Source organism: Myotis nattereri, assembly GCF_964212035.1.
Source record: "Myotis nattereri genome assembly, chromosome: X".
In the NCBI taxonomy this organism is placed as follows: Eukaryota; Metazoa; Chordata; class Mammalia; order Chiroptera; family Vespertilionidae; genus Myotis; species Myotis nattereri.
The window spans coordinates 148,810,168-148,828,982 of NC_138078.1; the positions used below are offsets into that span (position 1 = coordinate 148,810,168).

At 52.3% G+C, this 18,815-nt stretch overlaps 1 protein-coding gene across 1 annotated transcript; it reads right to left on the reverse strand.

Annotated features, from left to right (window-relative positions):
- Positions 1–935: 935 nt before the first annotated feature.
- Positions 936–17,689, reverse strand: UBA1 (ubiquitin like modifier activating enzyme 1). Its single transcript, XM_081081956.1, has 26 exons — positions 17,509–17,689; positions 13,018–13,134; positions 12,838–12,896; positions 12,567–12,735; positions 12,349–12,483; positions 11,303–11,409; positions 10,729–10,819; positions 10,487–10,619; positions 9,876–9,973; positions 9,635–9,781; positions 9,338–9,514; positions 9,107–9,211; positions 8,936–9,016; positions 8,432–8,587; positions 6,913–7,078; positions 6,616–6,812; positions 5,837–5,901; positions 5,410–5,605; positions 4,665–4,739; positions 4,359–4,548; positions 3,170–3,258; positions 2,808–2,900; positions 2,488–2,679; positions 1,600–1,701; positions 1,382–1,482; positions 936–1,243 (listed from the first exon to the last, which is right to left on the reverse strand). The coding sequence occupies exons 2-26, from the start codon at positions 13,132–13,134 to the stop codon at positions 1,108–1,110; spliced, it is 3,177 nt and encodes a 1,058-aa protein (XP_080938082.1). The 5' UTR covers positions 17,509–17,689; the 3' UTR covers positions 936–1,107.
- Between the last annotated feature and the right edge of the window lie 1,126 nt (positions 17,690–18,815).

Here is an 18,815-nt window from a genome sequence, read left to right on the forward strand (position 1 = left end):
ATGACTTAATCTGACCTCATCTTCTACCCTTCTTTCTCTCACTCCACTCCAGCCATACTAGTCCCCTAGCTGGTGCTGAATAAAGCTGGCACAATCCAGCCTCTGGGACTTTGCCCTTGCTGTTGTTCCCTTTGTTTGGAATGCTCCTCCCTCAGATAGTCACGGCCTCATCCCCTCACCTTTTCCAAGTCCTTGCTACAATGTCACCTTCACGAAGCCTGCCCTGACTACCCTCTTTAAAAATGTCTACCTGAAGCCCCATCATTCCAGGTTGTGCTACTCCCAATATCCATTCCTGAGTGAAGGGATGAGGAGTCTGTTTCCAAGTGGCTGGGTGAGGGACAAGGGTATGAGTGGCACCTTAGGCACAAAGAGGCCACATTGGTGCTTTCAATTGTCTGGAGCGTTCAGCCAAGATCAAGGGCAGACAGAGTATGCAGTCCTGTTGGGGGCCTGAGGTGAGCCTCCTATTGCCTACTCTAACCAATCAGCCACCCACGGCTGACTCTTCTCAAAGTTAAGAGGCCTCAGGTCAGACAGACCAGGTGGGGGGCAGGGGAAAGAGACGGGAAGGACAGGGCAGGAAAGGGTCCTTTCCTTTACAGGTGTCCTCAGCTAAACACTTTCATAAGCCCTGCTGACCTAACAATATAGCATGGCAGGGTGTTAAGGAGATGGAGAAGGTAGAATTGGAACCCAGCTCAAGTAAATTGGACCCCGGTACCTGTTCTCTATGGCCTCACCGGTGCCTCCACTTCTTCCTAAGCAGGGAGGGAAGGAGGAAGAAGGTGGCAATTCCCGCATGTTCTCTGCCCAGAAAACAGGCAGCTGGGGTGGGGTGGTGGTGGTGCTGGGGTTAGCTTTTTGGGTTACCATCTGAACCAGACAGCTCCAGGAAGTCCTTTCCTTCCCTGGAACCAGCAGGACATGCCATGTCCGAGTTAATAATTGTTTATTAGGATTCAAGGTTCTGAACAATGTAGGAAGCAGTGGCAAGAGGGATCAGGTAGGGGTATGAGGGAATACCAGGCTTGGCTAGCTGGGCCACTGCCACAAGTCAAATGGGAGCCCTGGGCGGGAAGGGCTCTGGAGAGGGGGGACTTGGGGTCAGCGAATGGTATATCGGACGTAGGGGACCTCGACATCCTCGCCGCTCTCGTCGTTGCAGCACAGCTCAAGCACCAGTGCCCGCACATGGCGGCCCAGCTTTCGCTTCGACACACGGCTTACGATCTCTGTCATCCTGGGGGCAGGGGAGCGGAGTGTCAGGGAGGCAGAGGGAGAGAGAGGAAGGTCAGGTGGGTGGGTGGGGGCCCAGGAGCTGAAGGGTGGTGAACAGGAGTGGGATAGCTGCAAGCTGAGGCTCTGCCACCCAACTCACGGTTGATCCAACCGTTCCTTGAGCTTGGCAGCTGGCATGAAGAAGGAGTAGAGCATCGACACGCCCTGGGACAGCATGGTGATCTCCAATTTATGCTCTGTCTGGAGGGGGAAAGGAGGGTGGGCGTGTCACAGGGGTGGACGTGTCACAAGGGTGGACAGGTCAGTCACATGCACACTCCGCCTCTATGTGGGGTAAGAGTGAGGGAGGGGCCTCACCTTGAAGTAGTCAAGGAACTGTTTGAGGGTCATCTCCTCGCCATTAGGCTGCAGCCCCTGTACCTCAAAGCGATCCCACAACGTCCATTCTCGGTTATAGTACTGGGGGACAAGAAGCAGACCAGTGTTATGCGGGTCCAGCCCCATCACTCTCCCCCTCCACTTATGCAGACATGCTAAGCAAGGTCATTCTTTTGTCCAAAGCTCTCGTGGCTTCCGCCTCACCCTAAGCACTGAAACCTTATGATAGCCATGACCAACAAGGCCCTACATCATTGCAGTCCTCCTCTCTGTTCCTCCCCTCACTCACTGTGCTCTAGCTACTTCTTTCTCAAACATGCCAGGCAGGCACACTGCTACCCTTACAGAGACTGGTCCCTCTGCCTGAAATGCCCTCCTCCCAGAAGCCTGCATGGTCTGTCTCTTCACCTCCTTCAAGACTGGACTCAAACTTTGTCTTTTCAGCAAGGTCTTTTGTGGCCATCTCACATTTAAAATCCCCAAACCAACCCCTTACCACCCGGTACTCTCAAGTCTTCCTTAGCCTGCTCTATTTTGAGGTTGCTCAAGAAATACTTCAGTGAATTAATAAATGAACCAAGTAAAAGAACTTAGTAGAGTAAGCACCTAATAAATGCTGGTTGCTATTACTGTACAGTTATTAACAATCTCCTATTAAATGTCCCATCTTTTCTGAGGGTTTCCACAGGTAGAATAAGACCAGGGCTTAGGACACAGAAGGTGCTCAAAAAAACAAGGGGCACACAAAAGGAGCAGCTACACACTGACTGAAACCTCACCTGGCAAAAGCCTGTGAAGCAAACTAGAGCCAGCTCTAGAGAGAAACACCCCAACCAGAAGCCCACCTCCCCTGATGCAGACCCTCACCTGGTGACGGGGTGCAGGTAGGGGTTCAGAGAAGGCGAAGAAAGGCAGGGCCAAGTTGAGGAAACCATTCTTATAGGAGTCAAGCCTTCGGTGCCCCTGAACCACCTTGTATAGCTCCAGGCACACAAGGCCAACCACAGCGGCTGTGGTTGTGGCGATGGCTGGGATGATTTTCCCTGCAATCAGCTTGCTCTGTGAGGGCAGGAGAAATCAAGGAAGGTTGTAGTTGAGGAGGAGGATGCGCCCAGTCTACAGAAGGGATGGAATGCAGGGAACTCAAGCCTGGGAGGGGGTGACACATCAAGTCTAGATCCCCTCACCTTGTGCCGGTCTGCAGCGGGAATGTCATAGTTCTCTGCCCGAAGGTTGGATGCAGCCACAATGAAGTCGATATGGAAGTTGGTGTCGTCATCCTTTTATGGGCAGGGGGAGTACAGGAAGATAATGAGATCAGAGGAGGAAGAGGACTCCTGGCCTTCGGGGACACTGCAATTACCTGCTGGGCTCTCTCAGATCACAAAGGCATGGCTGGGAACACCTATTTGTTCAAGGCCGCATGGAAAGCCTGTGATCCAAGCCCTACAAAGGCCTGGGGCCGCCTCCAGATCCCCAGAGATCTGTCCTGCCCAGCCCATGTGTGCTTAGCCCACCCCCTTGCCTGCCCAGGGTCCCCACCCAGCACCTTCTCAAAGTCGATGGGGTACATCTTGAACCCAGGGAGCTTTTCTGGACTAGGCAGTGTCGCCTTGAGCTCCTCTAGACGGCTGTCATCTGCAGGAAGAGAGAAGACACAACAGCTCCTTAGATCCCAAGCCAGGGTCCGAGAAGAAAACAGAAGCCCAGGTTGGGGCAAAAGGAGTTCACATAGATCAAGGATTTGAAAAGGAAAGCCATCCTGGAAGAGGGGGCAGGGGGAGAGTAAAGCAAGGCAACAGAGCATAAACCTGAAAACAGGAAGGGGGAGGCGGGATAGTAAGATCTCTAGAGATACTATGGAACTTAACACGAGGAGAAAGTGGAGATCCAGGTGGGAGAGCTGGAGATCTCGGGGAGAATGTACAGAGAGGTGGGGAGACATGGAGGAAGAGATGGGGAAGGGGGGATGTAGAAGATACACGAAGGGGAAGTTGGGAAATATGCAGACATGGATGTAGAGGAATGATATGGAGGGGGAGAAAGAAGACATGAAAGGGGAGAATAGAGGCATGTAAGAGGTTGAGACAGGCAGGAGATCTTATATACATTTTACAAATACCCCATATACATACAAGAAGAGGGAGTATATGGGTGAAAGTAAATGAAAGAAGTAAAGAGAAGATAGGAAAAAACATACAGAGAGGAACATGTAGGGATATATATTTGGAAAGGAAGATGGGAGAGGACGAGAGACAGAAGACATATGGAGAGTAAGGGGGGAGATGGAAGGAAAATGCAGGGGGAATAACATAGGTACAGACACATTACCTCTGGAGGGAGACAGATGGAAGGGAAGGGTACCTGGATAAACACATAGACCAAGGGTCAGCAAGCTAAGGCCAAGGGACAAAGGTCATTGGTGGATATCTTATCTCCCCCCCTCCATGAAAAGATCAAGAGGAAACAACACTTTTTCTTTCAAGGTGGATATGCGTGGAACAAGAAAAATAAACAGCTAGCTCTCCTGAGGGCTAGCGAGCGGTAAGGGAGAGGGAGTAAAGGAGAATATGCCCTAACCAACCCTCTTCATTTCAGAAAGGGAGGCTCAAAGGCAGGTGTGGGGGAAGCCTCGGGCTTGGAGTTGCAAAGCAGAGCCAGGGGGGCTAAGGACCGGTGGGGAGGCTGAGCTGGGCAAGGGACAAGTAGAATGGTGACTCCTAGCCAAAACCCCTCACCAACAGAGGCACTGGCGCTCTGCAGCTCCTGGTCAGAGACATGGATCTTGACGCCAGACTTGGGGGTGAACTCGGGGACCTGAACAGACCGTAAGAAGGCGGCCACAGCAGCTCGGTCCTGAGAGCCTCCCAGTCCGTAGGTCTGGGCAAAGAGGTTAGCGGCAGCCATCACGTAGTCCAGATGCAGGGGCTAGGAGAAGGCAGGGCACAGAAGGGAGAGCATATCAGCCCTCATCTGGGGAGTCTCTGCCTCCTTCTCACCCACCCACTCACTGACCCTAGGAGACCGCAAGGGAGGAGACTTACATTGTTGACATCAAAAGTCAGTGGGTGTGGACATCGTTTGGGTCCAGACCAGAAGGGAGCTCCTGAGCTTGTGAGCTAAGGGAGTAGAGATTTTTGAGAAGGACTGTGAGTGGAGGCCTCTTTAAAATCCTAACTCCTCACCGTGGCCCTGGATGGGCCCTGACCCACTACAGCTTGGCACGCACAGAGTCCTGTAGATGGAAGTTCCAATGCCTGGCTGAAGCAGGGACCTTGTTGAAAAAATTACCAATTCCTGGGCATTTGCTTTGTGCAAGACACACAGGCATTCAATTAACTTTTATGGATTGGCAAACACTGTACAAACTTAGTATTAGTAAATACCAATAAGTCCTCCAAAAATCCCCACGAAGTAGGTACTATTATCTCTACTTCACTGAGGAGGAAACCGAGGTGCAAAGAAGTTATGTGACTTGCCCAAGTGCAAATGGAGCTATGTGACTTGCCCAAGTGCAAAAATCCACACAGATTCCTGCGCTCTCAACTCCAAAACTTCTCCCCCATAATCCCTATAGCCCTGGAAGTCGGTATGACTCAGCCCACAGCACAAGTAAGGGAAAGTCTCCTGCTCAAAGGAAAAGGAATGGAAAAAACAAGCTCCCCATGCCTTGGGGCACCTGCCACAGTTGGACTAATGACCGGGAGGAGCCACGTAGTTGGGGTGGGGAAGCCCACAGCAGGTTCTTATTTCAGATTTTGTCAAACAGACCTGGCAAGTGGGCATTACCTGGTCAGGAGGGAAGTTGTGCAGCAGCTGCCGGATGTTGTTAGAGTACTGGGTGTGCCAGTGGTGGCAGGCCCAGGTCACACAGTCGGCCCAGGTCTGTGGCCGCTGCAGCAACAGGCTGCGCTGCAAGGCCTCCAGCACCTCCAAGGGTTGGGTGCCCGCCAGCCGCAGGGTCCGCTCCACAAACTTGGGGTCTCTATCAGGAATTGGAGTGGTCAAAGGGGCAGGATTACATAGCAGCCCTACAGTGGGCTCCAGGGCACCCCACTTTTTCCTCAGAAAGCTAGTCCTGACCCGCAGTCGTATGAAGCCCAAGCATTCACTAGTTCACGTGAAGTTTCCCTGGTGCTGGGTGTTACTGAGGAAAGCAGACAGGATGCCTTGGCTGGCAGGCAGGGGAAGGAGCAAGGGGGCATTTGGTACATACGTGAGGTATTGGTTGACGTTTTCTGCTGGCTGCTTGAAGAGGCCTTCAAACTCATCCCGAGCCCACTGCAGGCAGAGCAAACGAATTACTTGGGGGCAATGGCTGACAAAGTGGGTTTCCAGAGACATTATAGAAAGACCATCAGTGAATAAATCAAATACGAAGAACACTGCTCTGGGAGAAGGAAAGCCCCCCTCAAACACTGCTCCTAAACTTCCCCACTCCCCCACCCCTAGCACTTCAACTTAGCAACCAATGGTTACAATAGTGAATGTAACCACTTAAAAATGAAAAAAAGTATTCCTAAGCTTCCTGTACCTTACTTGATGTTAATCCTCAATAAAAAAAAAAAAAGTCAAGGTTGAAACTTTGTATGTGGAAACACATCCTCCCTTAGCAGAAGCATACTGAAGTATCAGGGAGTGTAGTGTTGTGATGTCCATGACTTACTTCAGCACAAAGAAAAAAACCCCATAAATCTAAGCAGAAAATGTGACAAAACAGGAATAACTGTTAAATCTAGATGGCGAGTGGTATTTGAGTTCACCATACTACTCTTTATACTTGTTTACATGCCGAAAAAATTCCAAGATAAAAGTTAAAAAAAAAAAAAAAAGAACAAACCATGCTAAAAATCTAGGCTGCTGGATAAGAAGTGAGGGACGAAGGTTTGGAGAAAAAGCACATTTTGTACTTAGGCTTGCGACACCTCAAGGCCAGGGCCCTGGATGCCGAGAGGCAGGGTGCTGACTCCCTTCCCTCTCCCCCCAGCTGATCACCTGCAGGGTGTGCTCGATGGCGTTGGGGAAGTTCTTCAGCGTGCAGATGGGGATGGACTTCTCAGGCGGGTCCTGGCTAGAGCTGTACGACTCTGTCAGGAAGGGGATCACCACCTGCACGTTGCCCTTGGTGCCCAATGTGCCCGACTCCAGCAGTGGTTTCCGGTAGTACACACAGCGGCGGTCCATGTACATGCCTGGGGGCGGGAGGGAGGGACATTAGGAGAGGACAGAAAGGCAACCCTGACACACACACCACCATCTGCCCTTGACCTCCTCACCCGCCTCTAAACTTACGGGCATCCACGTTGTCCAGGGCATTGGCCACCCCATCCAGGTTTTGAAAGAAATCGTCGTCATAGATGCGCTCCGTGTCAGGACCCACACGGTTCTGGTGGCTTATCACCCGGATATGCGGATTCATCTGGCGCACAGCCGCAGCAGCGGTATCAGACTTTAACTTCTGGCAAGGGTGAGGGTGGGAATGGGGAAACAGAACTCAGTTATTCGTGCATTCACCAAACCAACCTCAGGAGGCTCCCTGGTTTAGCAGGAAACAGTCCATGACATTGCCACATGGCTGGGGCTGTGATGAATGTGGCAGGGACTCAGTGGAAAGGGAAACAGTGACCAGACACCGACTGGAGACAACAGGTGACCCATCTGGTCTTTTGCCTACCCAACATCTATTATTCTTTCAGGTAACAGCACCCAGGGTTGGGGTACTCCCCCCACCAATAAAACAGGATGTAAGCACACAGATAAGCAGGATGCTCTCAAAGCCCCAAGTCAAGCCCTGTCCCTCCTCTGCTCATAACAATACCCCAGAACCCACCTCCACTGAGGGTCAAAGGAGCTGACCCACTTCCTCTATTTCATCTCCTACTACCCTCCCACTCTGGATCATGGCCTGGGCACTCTCCTACTCCCTAACACCCTTCGAGTCTGCAGACCCTTCTTCAACCACAGTGATCAAAACTGCAAACCCATGTTTTGCTATTTCCTTTGCACTGCATTTATCACGAACTATAAACGACGTTGTCCCCCACAGGCAGCTTCCCAGCTAGATCCCTGTATAACCCAGCTCCCATGTGCGTAGAGAACAATGAACCTAGCAGGCGTAAAGCACTACCCAAGGCCTGCTTGGAAGGGTGGCCCTTGGCTGGCATCTGGGAACTTGGATTTGGGGAGGGTTCTCACCATTCCTGATAAGGAGACTCTGTGCGCTTAGACTACCTATGCAAACAACGTGGTTTGTGCCCAACACCTGCTTTCCTTCTGGACGTCTGCAACTTGGGTATGTGCCCAGCAGAGGGTGCCTATGTGACCAGCCCACAGTAAAAACCCTGGGTGCTGAGTCTCTAAAAAGCTCCTCTGGTTGACAACATTTCACATGTTGCAACTGGCTACTGGGGGGAAATTAAGCGTGTTCTGTGCGACTCCACTGGGAAAGGAGACTTCACCCCCAGTGCCCTTTCCCTTTGCCGATGTTACTCAGCATTCTTTGGTGGAAGAATTCATAGCTGTGAATATGACTGACTATATGCTGAGTCCTGTGAGTTCTCTCAGTGAGTCACTGAACTTGGGGGTAGTTTGGAAGACCCCCAACATACTGTCCCAACAGCACTGATAAGAGGTCAAGGGGAAAAAAACAGATGAAAAATTATAGATTCAATGAAGGTTAAATGTTTGTTGAATGAGTGACAGAGAGAAGAAACTGAAGGAAGGAAAAAGGTGGAAAGGCCTCCTTTCCAGAATGGGAACAAAGAACAGGAGGAACGCTGAGATGAAAAAGCACCCCCCGTCCCCAACTTACCGTAACATCCCAGGGCCGGAACAGAAACTGTCTGTTCAGATTTGACTTCTCAATGGTGTCCATGTCTGTGACTACAACTTCTCCACCCTCTCCACAGCCCAACCCAATCATGGTGAAGTTCTTAAGCAGCTCACAGCCAATGGCTCCAGCACCCACCTAGGAAGCAGCCAAGAGACAGAGCCTGGTTAATGCAGACTAGCTTAGAGTCACCCATCACTCCTCACTCCCCCTAAAGACAGTAGGAGCCTGGATGAGGGTCTAGTGCCATATACTTAAGTCTCAGGGCTGTATGAAATAACCAACCAGTCATGTGAGGGAGGCAGCACCAGAGGGGGGTTAACAGAAGGCTGCACTAGGCTTTGCCTCAAGATAGGTAACAGCAAAAGGCATGTGATAGAGGTATAAGAACCAAAAGACCCTCCCTCAGGAGACAGGAGACCCCTGAAGGGATGGCCACAGGCCAGGAGAGGTGAAGGGACAACGTGTCCAGGGGGGGTCACTCACCAGGAAGTACTTCTGTTTGCCCAGTTTCTCTTGCATGTCTGAGCCAAATACGGCCACCTGCCCATCATAACGGTTGTGGCGCTGGGGAATGAGAAGGAAGAGGGTCAAAGGGGGGCCTTACCAGAAACGATCCCCCCAGTGGTGCCTTCCCCATGGGCCACACTCACATACCGGGAGGCACTTGTCCTCTGTGAGGGCCTCTTTGTCCTCAGGGAGACACTCCAGGGCATCAAAGTACAGCCATTGCATGATGGGCATAAACTTCCCAGAGCAGGCCTGGAAATAGGGGAAGAGAGGGAAAGTGGTCAGTGGTTAATGCGGGCAAAACATAGAATAGCAAGTGATGGAGTCAGGGAGGTGCCTGGCCCATCCCCAACCCTGCCATTCTACACCCATGCTGACCTTCATGACCTCTTGGGCAGCCAGGCCCCCAATGAAGGCATTGATGGGTGCCAGGTCCCCAGCAGCCACATATGCCAGCTTCCGGATGAGGTCCTCATCCAGACTCTCCTGCTGCACTCCTGGCAGGGCTCGAGCATTCACAGCCTGGGCTAAGGCCACCAGCTCTGTGGCATCCTCCTGGTGGGGCAGAATGAACCAAGAATGCACCTATCAGACCACTGTGGGTAAGGGTGGAGAGGCAGAGAGGCATGGTGGGCCTTCAGTGCCAAGGTCACCTGCCCTGGTTCATCCACCCACCTTATTGTGGGGCCGAGGGGGCTGGCCGTGCTGAGCACAAAACTGGTGAAGGGCCTGGAAGCCAATATGCAGCTGAGCAGGGCGGGAAAACTTGGCAAAGTCCGTCATCACAAAGTCAGGCTCTACCAGAGAGGTCAGCAAAGATTTCTGTGGGAGGCAGGACATCAGAACCAGAAGAGAGGAATGGAGAAACTGGAAATTCCCAGAACCACCCCTACAGCCCCTGACCCTCCACACTCACAAAGCTGATCTTCTTAGGTACTTTGACCTGACTGACGATACCGCCACGGATATAGTCAGAGAAGTTGGAGGTGTCACAGATACTAAAGGTGTAAGGACCTATGGGAGATGAGGAAGCTGTCAGGCTGCCTACCCTCCCAAAAAGCCACAACACCCACAAGCTAAGGAAAAATCCACTCATGATCTAGCTCAGACACCAGGAACCATCTCTCCTCCACCCCAGGTCCCACTTGGACATCAGAAACCATCTCCCTTCTGCCCTAGATCCAGCTCTGAGCCCACGAGACCCTGTGTCCCTGACCCCAAGTCTACACTGGAAGACATTCCCTTCTCCCTGTCCAAATCAGCTCAGACACGAGGGGATCCTTTGATCTGCTCTGTTCAAGTACCAGAGACCTTTCCCCCTCGGCATAAATACCAGGGACCTATTCTCCCGGGATCAGCTCCAACACAAGACAGCACCTCTCCCCCATGCCCACCAGCTGTGACTGGACCCCTAGGGTCTGTTTCTGGTTCAACTCAGCCACTCAGACTGTTTCTGGTTCAACTCCTCTTGCTCAGAGCCCAGGGACACACCTCCTATTTTCCAATTCCCCAACGGCCCTAGCTTACCCAGGACTTTGATCTCCATGGGCCGATTTCCGTTGAGTTCAACCATGCCCTGTACTTCTGAAAAGGAGACAAAGTCGCCACTCTCAAACCCGTGCCGGGCCTCGTCCAGGCAGGTAACCACACCAGGGTTGTCCTGGTTAAAGGAAGAATGAGTCTTCAGAGGCACGCTTAGGGTAACAGGAACAGACAAAGCCTGCTACTGCCCATCTGCCTGCCAGGACCCCTGAGGCTGGTCTCCTCACCTTGGTAATCATAGAAACCATAGCACTGAGTGGCTGTTCCCCATTGGAATCAGTGAGGATCATTTCCTCTCCAAAGTCACAGAAGAGTTGCCTGTAGAGGGGACAACAGGGCTGATGCCTGAGTTTCATGCAGAGGGGGACCCCATATGTCCCTCAAAATGCTGCAAATACTTGCTGAGCAAACTCAGCCCATCCCTACTGGGAACTGGACGGCGTTCTTGCCACATGGGTAGGTGAACACACAGAATCTAAAACCCAGGTAGCTGCCCTGGCCAGTTTTGCTCAGTGGATAGAGCATCATCCTGTGGACTGAAGGGCTGCAGGTTCAGTTCCGGTCAAGGGCATGTACCTCAGTTGCAGGTTCCTCCCCGGCCCAGGCCCTTAGGGCACATGCAGGAGGAACCAATCGCTGTGTTTCTCTCTGTCTTTCCCTCTCTCTAAAAATCAATGGGAAAATATCCTTGGGTGAGGAAATAAATATGTAGATAAAACCTGGGTAGCTGAGGGCAGTGAGAGCTTGGGGGTCTTGACCTAGGCCTGGTAGGGGTTGGGGGAAAAGGGTAGGGACACTCACCCAAACAGGCCTCGTGTGTCTGCCACCACCAGCTTGATGCCACGACTGTGACAGAACTCTCCCACCAGGAGCTGGTCTTCCAGGGGGGCGTTGGTGAGGACCACCACCTGTGGACAGGCAGAAAGGCAGAGGCTCAAAGGTGGGAGTAATGGAGAAAGGTTGGTGGGAGGGGTCAGGGAGGGCTTGGAAGGCTTTGCTGGTTCAGCTCTTTCAGGCAGAGTATCTACCTACTATGTATCAGACTTAGAGCAGGCGAAAAGGTGAAACTCAAGAGAAATCGAACCCCTAGGAATCCCTAGAACACACCAGGCAAAGTAAAGAGGCAGCTGGGAAGACAGAGTCTGGAGAACATCTGACTCATTCATTTGCCAACACCCACTGCTGCCTGCCTACAACCCTGCCATGCCCCGTGAGATGCAGAAGAGGTAAAACTGTCCCAGCCAAAGTCTGAGCTCACTCCTACCACACCCACTCGCTCCCAATTCTCAAGACAATGCCTACTCAGCCAGGATCCTTGGGATTTTGCTCTCTGCCTGAATGAGTACTCTTCCCCACCAGGGTAAGCTCCTCCCCCTACACCTCAGGGCTCCATGGCAGTGTGTCCTGGCTGCCGGAACACCCCGGGGCAGAGTCTCAGCTCCCAAGGTTCCTCTTTCTGGCCCAAGTTTTTATTTAACAAACAACCAGATGGCCCTTATCAGCCAGCTGCTATTCTAAGTGTTTAGCCCTCACAAAAACTCTGAGGTTGGTTTTACTGCCATTCCTGAGTCTACAAACAGGAAAAAGGCACAGATTAAGTGACCTGCCTGAGGTCATACTAATAGAAGCAGAGATTCTCACCAAGGCAGTCTGGCTCCAGTATGCGCTCTGTCCACATGCCCCCGCCCCAAGGCGGTCTAGGATCTAAAATCCTGCCTGCACCCCCTAGATGCACCGCCAGCATGAAACCTGGCACCAGGCCAGTCCATTAAAAAAACTGGACAAATGAACACACCAGAGATGGGCTCTGAGAGAATTGGGCAGGAGGCTGGGCTGTGCTGAGGTACCTGAAAGCTACAAAGGAAGTCCTCAACGAGGGGGCCAGTGTAGGCACTGACAGGCACGTAGCTGTTGAGCTCAGCGAGGCGGGGCTGGGAGACTTCAGCCCGGTTTTTACCAATGTCCTCCTCCCGCAGGTAGAACTGCAAGTAGAGTGGGGGATGAAGTGAAGTGGCTGTGGAGCCTGGGGCCTTGGCAGGGAGGAAAAGGGGTCAGGAAGAGGTACCTGGGAGGAGAGGTCAGACCACTGGGCAGTGCCTTGGTCATGGAGGGTGACAGCCTTGACCCCACCAAGGATGATGTTTTTGGCAATCTCCACACCCAGACCCCGGAGGCCTGATACCAGTACGCTGGATGTCTGCAGCCGTTTCATTGCCTCATGGCCCAACACGTATCTGCCAGGTGAGGGGGGCAAGCAGGGTCAGGGCCTGGCCCTCCTGACCACATCCTCTCAGAGCCCCACCCCCACCTCTCCGTCCAACCTAGGCGCCACTCACAGTTGCCGGGAGTAAAGACCCTCATCTATGTCTGCTTCATTGCCGTTCTTTGCCATTCCCTAGGGATAGAGGGCAAGAACAGGGTCAAGGAAACACGAAGGTGTAGGGTACGGACAGTGATACAAAATATATTCCCACCACCACCACCCCACCTGCCAGTTCCAGGAAGAAGACACTCACGTTGGTTGGCACCGAGGTCACTTCAGACAATCGAGAGTGGGCAGGGGAACAGTTAGAACCCGGCTTTGGATCAGGCCCGGACACGCGACGTTTCTTGGACAGCGGCGAGCTGGACATCTGGATGGAAAAAGGAGGGTCAGGTGGGCCTGATGAACACGTATGTGTCTGTTGATTAGTGGCGACTATAGGGGAAGGGAAGACTTAAGGGCTAGTATCTCCAGTTTACAGGAGGAGACAGGTACAGAGAGGTGAGGCGACTTGTCCAGGGTCACACAGCTATCAGAGCTAAGATCTGAACCCAGGTGGTCTGGCTTGCAGTCCATGCTGCTGACCACCAGGCCACTGGCCTTTCTCCCTAGCCCAGTATGAGGGAGACACCACTCCTAAGGTGAAAGGAGTAACAAGAATGTGCTTGTGGGGAAGTCAGAGGAGGGATGGAGATTCAGGTCAGCCTGCCACTCCTTATCAGATCACATTTAACCTCTATGCCAGTGGTTCTCAACCTTCCTAATGCCGCGACCCTTTAATACAGTTCCTCATGTTGTGGTGACCCCAATTTCATTGTTACAAATTGAACATAATTAAAGCATAGTGATTCATCACAAAAACAGTATGTAATTATAGTGTTTTCCGATGGTCTTAGGCGACCCCTGTGAAAGGGTCGTTCGACCCCCAAAGGGGTCACGATCCACAGGTTGAGAACCGCTGCTCTATGAGCTCAGTTCCCTCACCTGTAAAATTGGGTTGATAATACCACTTACCTACCCCCATGGAGTTGTTGAGAAAGAACACAGACCAGAGAGCCTGGCCCAGAGCAGGTGGGCAAGAACGAGCAGCCATTCTCCTCTCCCTTAACCCTGGCGACAGGGGTGTGGGAGGGAAACACGGCTTGGACATCCATCAGGGTGGCATGATGGCACAGAACCCAGTTCCCAGAGGGGCTAAGGGAGGAGTTTTACAACGTCCACCCCCTCCCCTTCCTCCCAGCGCAGCTCTGGGAGACACCCAGGCCAGTAAGTTGGCAGGGAGAGAAGACAACCCCCCACCCCAGCCTTGTCTTCACAGAGTCCCTTAAGCAGGTTAACAATGGTAAGTGCTTATTAGAGCCCTCCCTGGGCTAATCATCATACTAAGCACTTTATGCACTTTGTTCACAGGGCACCCTCATGCGGGTGGGAATACTCTCAGTAACATTCCCTAACTCCCACTGAAGGGGGAAAAAATCACACAGGGATGTGTGGTGACTTGACTGAGGTTCCCACAGAGACTGACCAAGCTGGACCCAGACCAAGATCTGCTATGCCTGAGCCCAGGCTGCCTCCCAGTGTGATCAGGTTGAGCATCTTTGCCAGACAAATGGGAAAACCTGAGGTTATAGGGCAAGTTAACTTGCCAAGTGTCACATACTAGGTGCCAGAGACAGAACAATACAGACAGCTGTGGAAATGAAACCTGGGGGTGGGGCCGGTGACTGGATGCAGACGAATCATTTCCCTGCCAGAGAATCATTTCCCCTGGCCTCTAAGGCTCCCGAGAGGCCTCTGTTCTACACGGGGCCGTTCTAACACACAATCACACCGAGTGCCCCCCGCTGCACGTAAAATTCCATCTTGGCACCTGTCACACTCTAGCGCTAAGCAAGATGACAGGAGCTCCCTCCTATCTGCCCAGGACTTACCGTCTGTTAGTCGGAGAGTAAAGGGTTTTGTCTAATCCTAACAATACCCAAGGACCTGATAACCTTATGCCCACATCACAAAGAAAACAAAAGCCAATCACCTGCCTAGGGCTTTGTGGGACTGTTTGCCAAATGCTTCCTGAGGGAATAGAATCAGGACCCAGCTCAGGGCCTAGGGCCCAGTGCTGAGGGATGAAGGGTGAGAGAGAAGCTAGAAGGTGGGAGACAGGCAGCTATATTACTAGGAATGCTACCAACCAACCAAGGTAGGAAGAGATGTGGTGAATTAGGGAGAAAAGGCAAATCGTATTTTTCCATTTACTGATTCTCTGACCTGGGGATCTTATTTCCTCTGAGCCCCATTTTCTCCAAAAGTGGGGACAAATGGAAATATCCTCAAGGGGCTGCTGGGAAGGTTAAGAAAAATCAAGTTCTGTGGGCAGAACTCAGTGATCTGAGCACATAAGCAAGCTCCTCCCTTGGCACATGCAGTGGCCTGCATTACTTAACTCCTTGCCATGTCACTGGTTTGCTAGTTTGTGACACACCATCGCCCAGCTCATTAAATCAGAGATGATCAAGGGCCTGAAAGATCTTTAGTTTCTTCAGCTTCTACCTCTGGACCCCTCACGCTAGCAGCAAGGGCGTGAGCAGGTTGTGGTTCATTGTTCTAGAGTGAATGTCAATTGCAGAGGTTTGAAACAGGCCAGTCTCAAGGCAAGCAGAAGGGGTCTGGGCAGAAACCCCAAGGAGGAGCTAAAGATCTCCCACCCCCAACACAAAACTGATATCCTTTCTCCCTCAACATATGCTCAGACTGCAAACACTATCAACTGTGCAGCAAAGCTGAACTGGGGACTCAAGAGTTTCAGAACTTGCCTGAGGTCTCTATACTGGTGACTTTGAAGCCTGCACATTCTCTACCACTCAAACAAGAGAAGGTCTGAGGTAGGAGTCCTGGAGCAGGTTTGAGAGAGGGCAGGCACAGGGTGAGGTTACTAGGATGAACCTAGGGCACAGGATGCTGGGGCCTGTTAAGCCTCCTAGGAGGGATTAACTGACAAGTCCCCAGGAGCATAAAAGAGAGGAGTCAGGAGGCAATTGTCTGAGTCCAGGGAGGCTCAGAGGAAGGGGATGTTAGAAGCCCTGGGGCCAGGTGGGATGGGGCGGGCCAGGTTGGTAAGACTCAGATTTTTGAAAAGGGAGCTTTTGGGAAGGGCACGAAATTACACTGGAGGTCCCCAGAGGCTACAAGAAGGTAGGAGGGAAGCTGCTCGGGTAATGGGTGGGGGATTCTGGGGCCACAAGAGGCTGCAGGAAAATTCTGGGGCCTGGGGGGGGGAGGGGTATTTTCCATCAGGAGGATGCTGGGGTCCTGAGGTTCTTTTGGGGGGCAGGTGGCAGAGAGAAATCTTTGATAAAACATAAGGACTTGCAAAGAAAAAAGATAGGGGCTTTTAGGGGGAAAGGCGTCTTTGACATCTATGCCAGAGTCCCAGGAGGGTAAGAGGGTGGATGCTGAGGCCCAGGGTGGGGCTGGGAAGGGATTTCTACTGGAGCACAAAGGCCTTGTTTAGATCTCATCGATATAGGCTAGGCTAGGGGATTGCAACTTCTCTGAGGGGGGAGAAAGGAGAGCCTAAGCCCAGATAGTTCTGGGCCTAAAAAGTTCAGTCAGCAGATACTGGCTATGTCACCAAGTGGGGTTGGGTTTCTTTGACTGATTAAGTGGGATCCTATGGAGGCTTGGAGAGTAGAGGCTGAGAAGGGGGCTTTCTACTCTCCTGGAGAACAACTGGGACTGCTGAGGGAAGGGGCATCTGACCATGATGCGGGGTTCCTATGAAACTGAAAATGAAAGCTGAGGGCCTCTGACTGAAGATGGTGTAGACCTCGAAAGGTTCTAAGGGTAGATTCTGAAGCCTGATGGGAGGTTAAGGGATCCGTAAGAGAAGCTGGAATGCTGGTCTGCTTCTGAAGGCAGAGGTTGAGTGAAAAGGGTGGGGTTTGAGAGGCAAGTCTCTGGTGGAGCGGGCTAGGAGCCAACAGGGTCTGCAAGGGCAGATGCTGGCATGGGCATCTCTGATGGAGGATTATGTGTCTAAGCAGATCCTCTCTGGTGCCTGGTCCCCTGGGAGGCTCTGAGGGAAGATACTGGGGGTTAGGTGTACCTGATGGGGGAGATGCTGAGGCCTGCAAGGGGTTGTCTCTGAAGAGAACACTGGGATCATGAAAAAGGAAGCATTCCTTTATAGTAGAGATGGTTTCTAGGAGCAGGTTCTGGAAATTGAAAGGAATCTCTAAAGACAAATGCTGAAGGGACCCTCTGAATAGAAGCGCTGGGCTCGGGCCAGGGTCGGATCGGGAGACCTGAGATGTGGAAGAGGGGTCTCAGACATGAAAGCCAGGCCCAAATGGCTGTTCATAGGGTCGAGTCCCCTTGGAAGCTCCGAGGGTAGACTGTGTATGTGTGTGTGGCGGGGTGTCTGACGGAAGATGCTGGAGAAGGAGCTCAGAAATGAAAGCCTACGAAGCCTTCCTCCCCAGGGTCTGACCCCTCTTGGAAGCTTGCGAGGGCAAATAATGACAGTCTACGGGTGTATGAAGGGAGATTCTAGAGAAGGTCTTTTAATCCTTGGCTGGTCCTTTATGGGAAATGTCGGCCCCGCCCCAAGATCTGCCCCCCTCCACGGATCCCCAGCATCCCATAGTCAGCACAGTCCGCCCCAATGTCGCCGGGCCCAGTGCCGGCCCGCTCCCCTCCCATGCATCCCGTAACCCCTGCCAAGGCGCTGAGAGCAGCCGTTCGTTACCAATGCCGGTTCCCCGGGTCGCGCCGCCGCCAACTCCTCTAGGAGCCGAAACCGAGCTCGGCCGCCACCCTCCTTCTCCTCCTTCCCGCTGTCTGGGCCGCTAAGAGTCACTGCCGCCTGCACCGCCTTCTCCTCCCCCGGCTGTAGTGGCTGTGCTTGTCCCTGCCACCTCCTTTAACTCAGCAGCCGACACAAGATGGCGGCCGTTGAGCGCGAGGCCGGAACAAAACCTTCGGCCCCACCCCCAGGGACCCGGATGCAAGTAGACCGCGCCCATTTTGGTCCCTGCCGGTCTGTGACTCGTTCAAAGAGGACTAGCTCCACCTGGTGGCCACTATGGCACTAACTAGGAAAGCAGGTAGGAAAACAGGTAAAACAGACCACGCCCCATTGAACCTGAATAATGAATATATTGCCGTTGCCATGGAAACCAAGAAAGGGCATCAAACACACACTTCCTGGTCATGAATTATGCATGAGGCCGGGTGGTTGGTTGACTAACACCCGGCAACCAGAAAGTCAATGTTAAAACATGAAGCCACGCCTCGCTGCTTATGAATAATGAATGATTTTGCAGCAGCCCGGAAGCCAAGGAGACCGAGGCCACATCTTTCATGAATAATGCACTAATCCTGGTGGGATGGAACAAAAGGGGCAGGTCCGCCCTACTGCTTCATCTAACACCCCGCAAGCAGGGAAATAGGGCTACTACAGGGAGAACACCCCCCCCCCCACACACACACACCCCTCCGCCCCGCCCCCGCCCTCGCTCATGAATAATGAATAACGATGCTGCAGCAGCTTAACCTGGAAACTCAGGGAGGTCAAGAAAGGTCACACACACTTATCATGAATTATGCATGAGGCTGGATGGACAGCCCTGCCCAGCAAGTAGAGATTAGGATACTCCAGCATGGCAATAAGACCACCCCTTCTTGTTCATGAATAATTAAAGATCAAGGATAGGAGCCACAGGGGAAACCCAGGGGAAATGTATTTGCCTCCTCCCCACCGCTGATTAACTGCACATGAACCAGGGCTGCCTTGGTCCAATCAAATCCAGGCTCATAATGCTTTTGACAGGTGCCTCAGTTTCCACAGCTGTAAAATGGGGATAGTACTCACCTCATAAAGGCAATGTGCATTATCAAAATCAGAGAATATGAATTACAGAATGAGTTCAGGGCAGTGCTGGCACAGGATGCTTAAATTACTATATAATATATAAAAATGTAAATATTATATATTAATACAAAGGTTATGTCCCTCCCAGAAGGACACTGGAATGCTAAGGCCATCAGTGTCCA

Excerpts from the sequence above, each read along its gene's own strand:
- UBA1 (XM_081081956.1), bottom strand. The coding sequence starts at position 13,134 with ATGTCCAGCTCGCCGCTGTCCAAGAAACGTCGCGTGTCCGGGCCTGAT. Across the intron at positions 9,017-9,106 it reads CAGAGGACAAGTGCCTCCCG|CGCCACAACCGTTATGATGG; the intron begins GTATGTGAGTGT and ends CTCATTCCCCAG. Across the intron at positions 1,702-2,487 it reads TACCTGCACCCCGTCACCAG|TACTATAACCGAGAATGGAC; the intron begins GTGAGGGTCTGC and ends CTTGTCCCCCAG.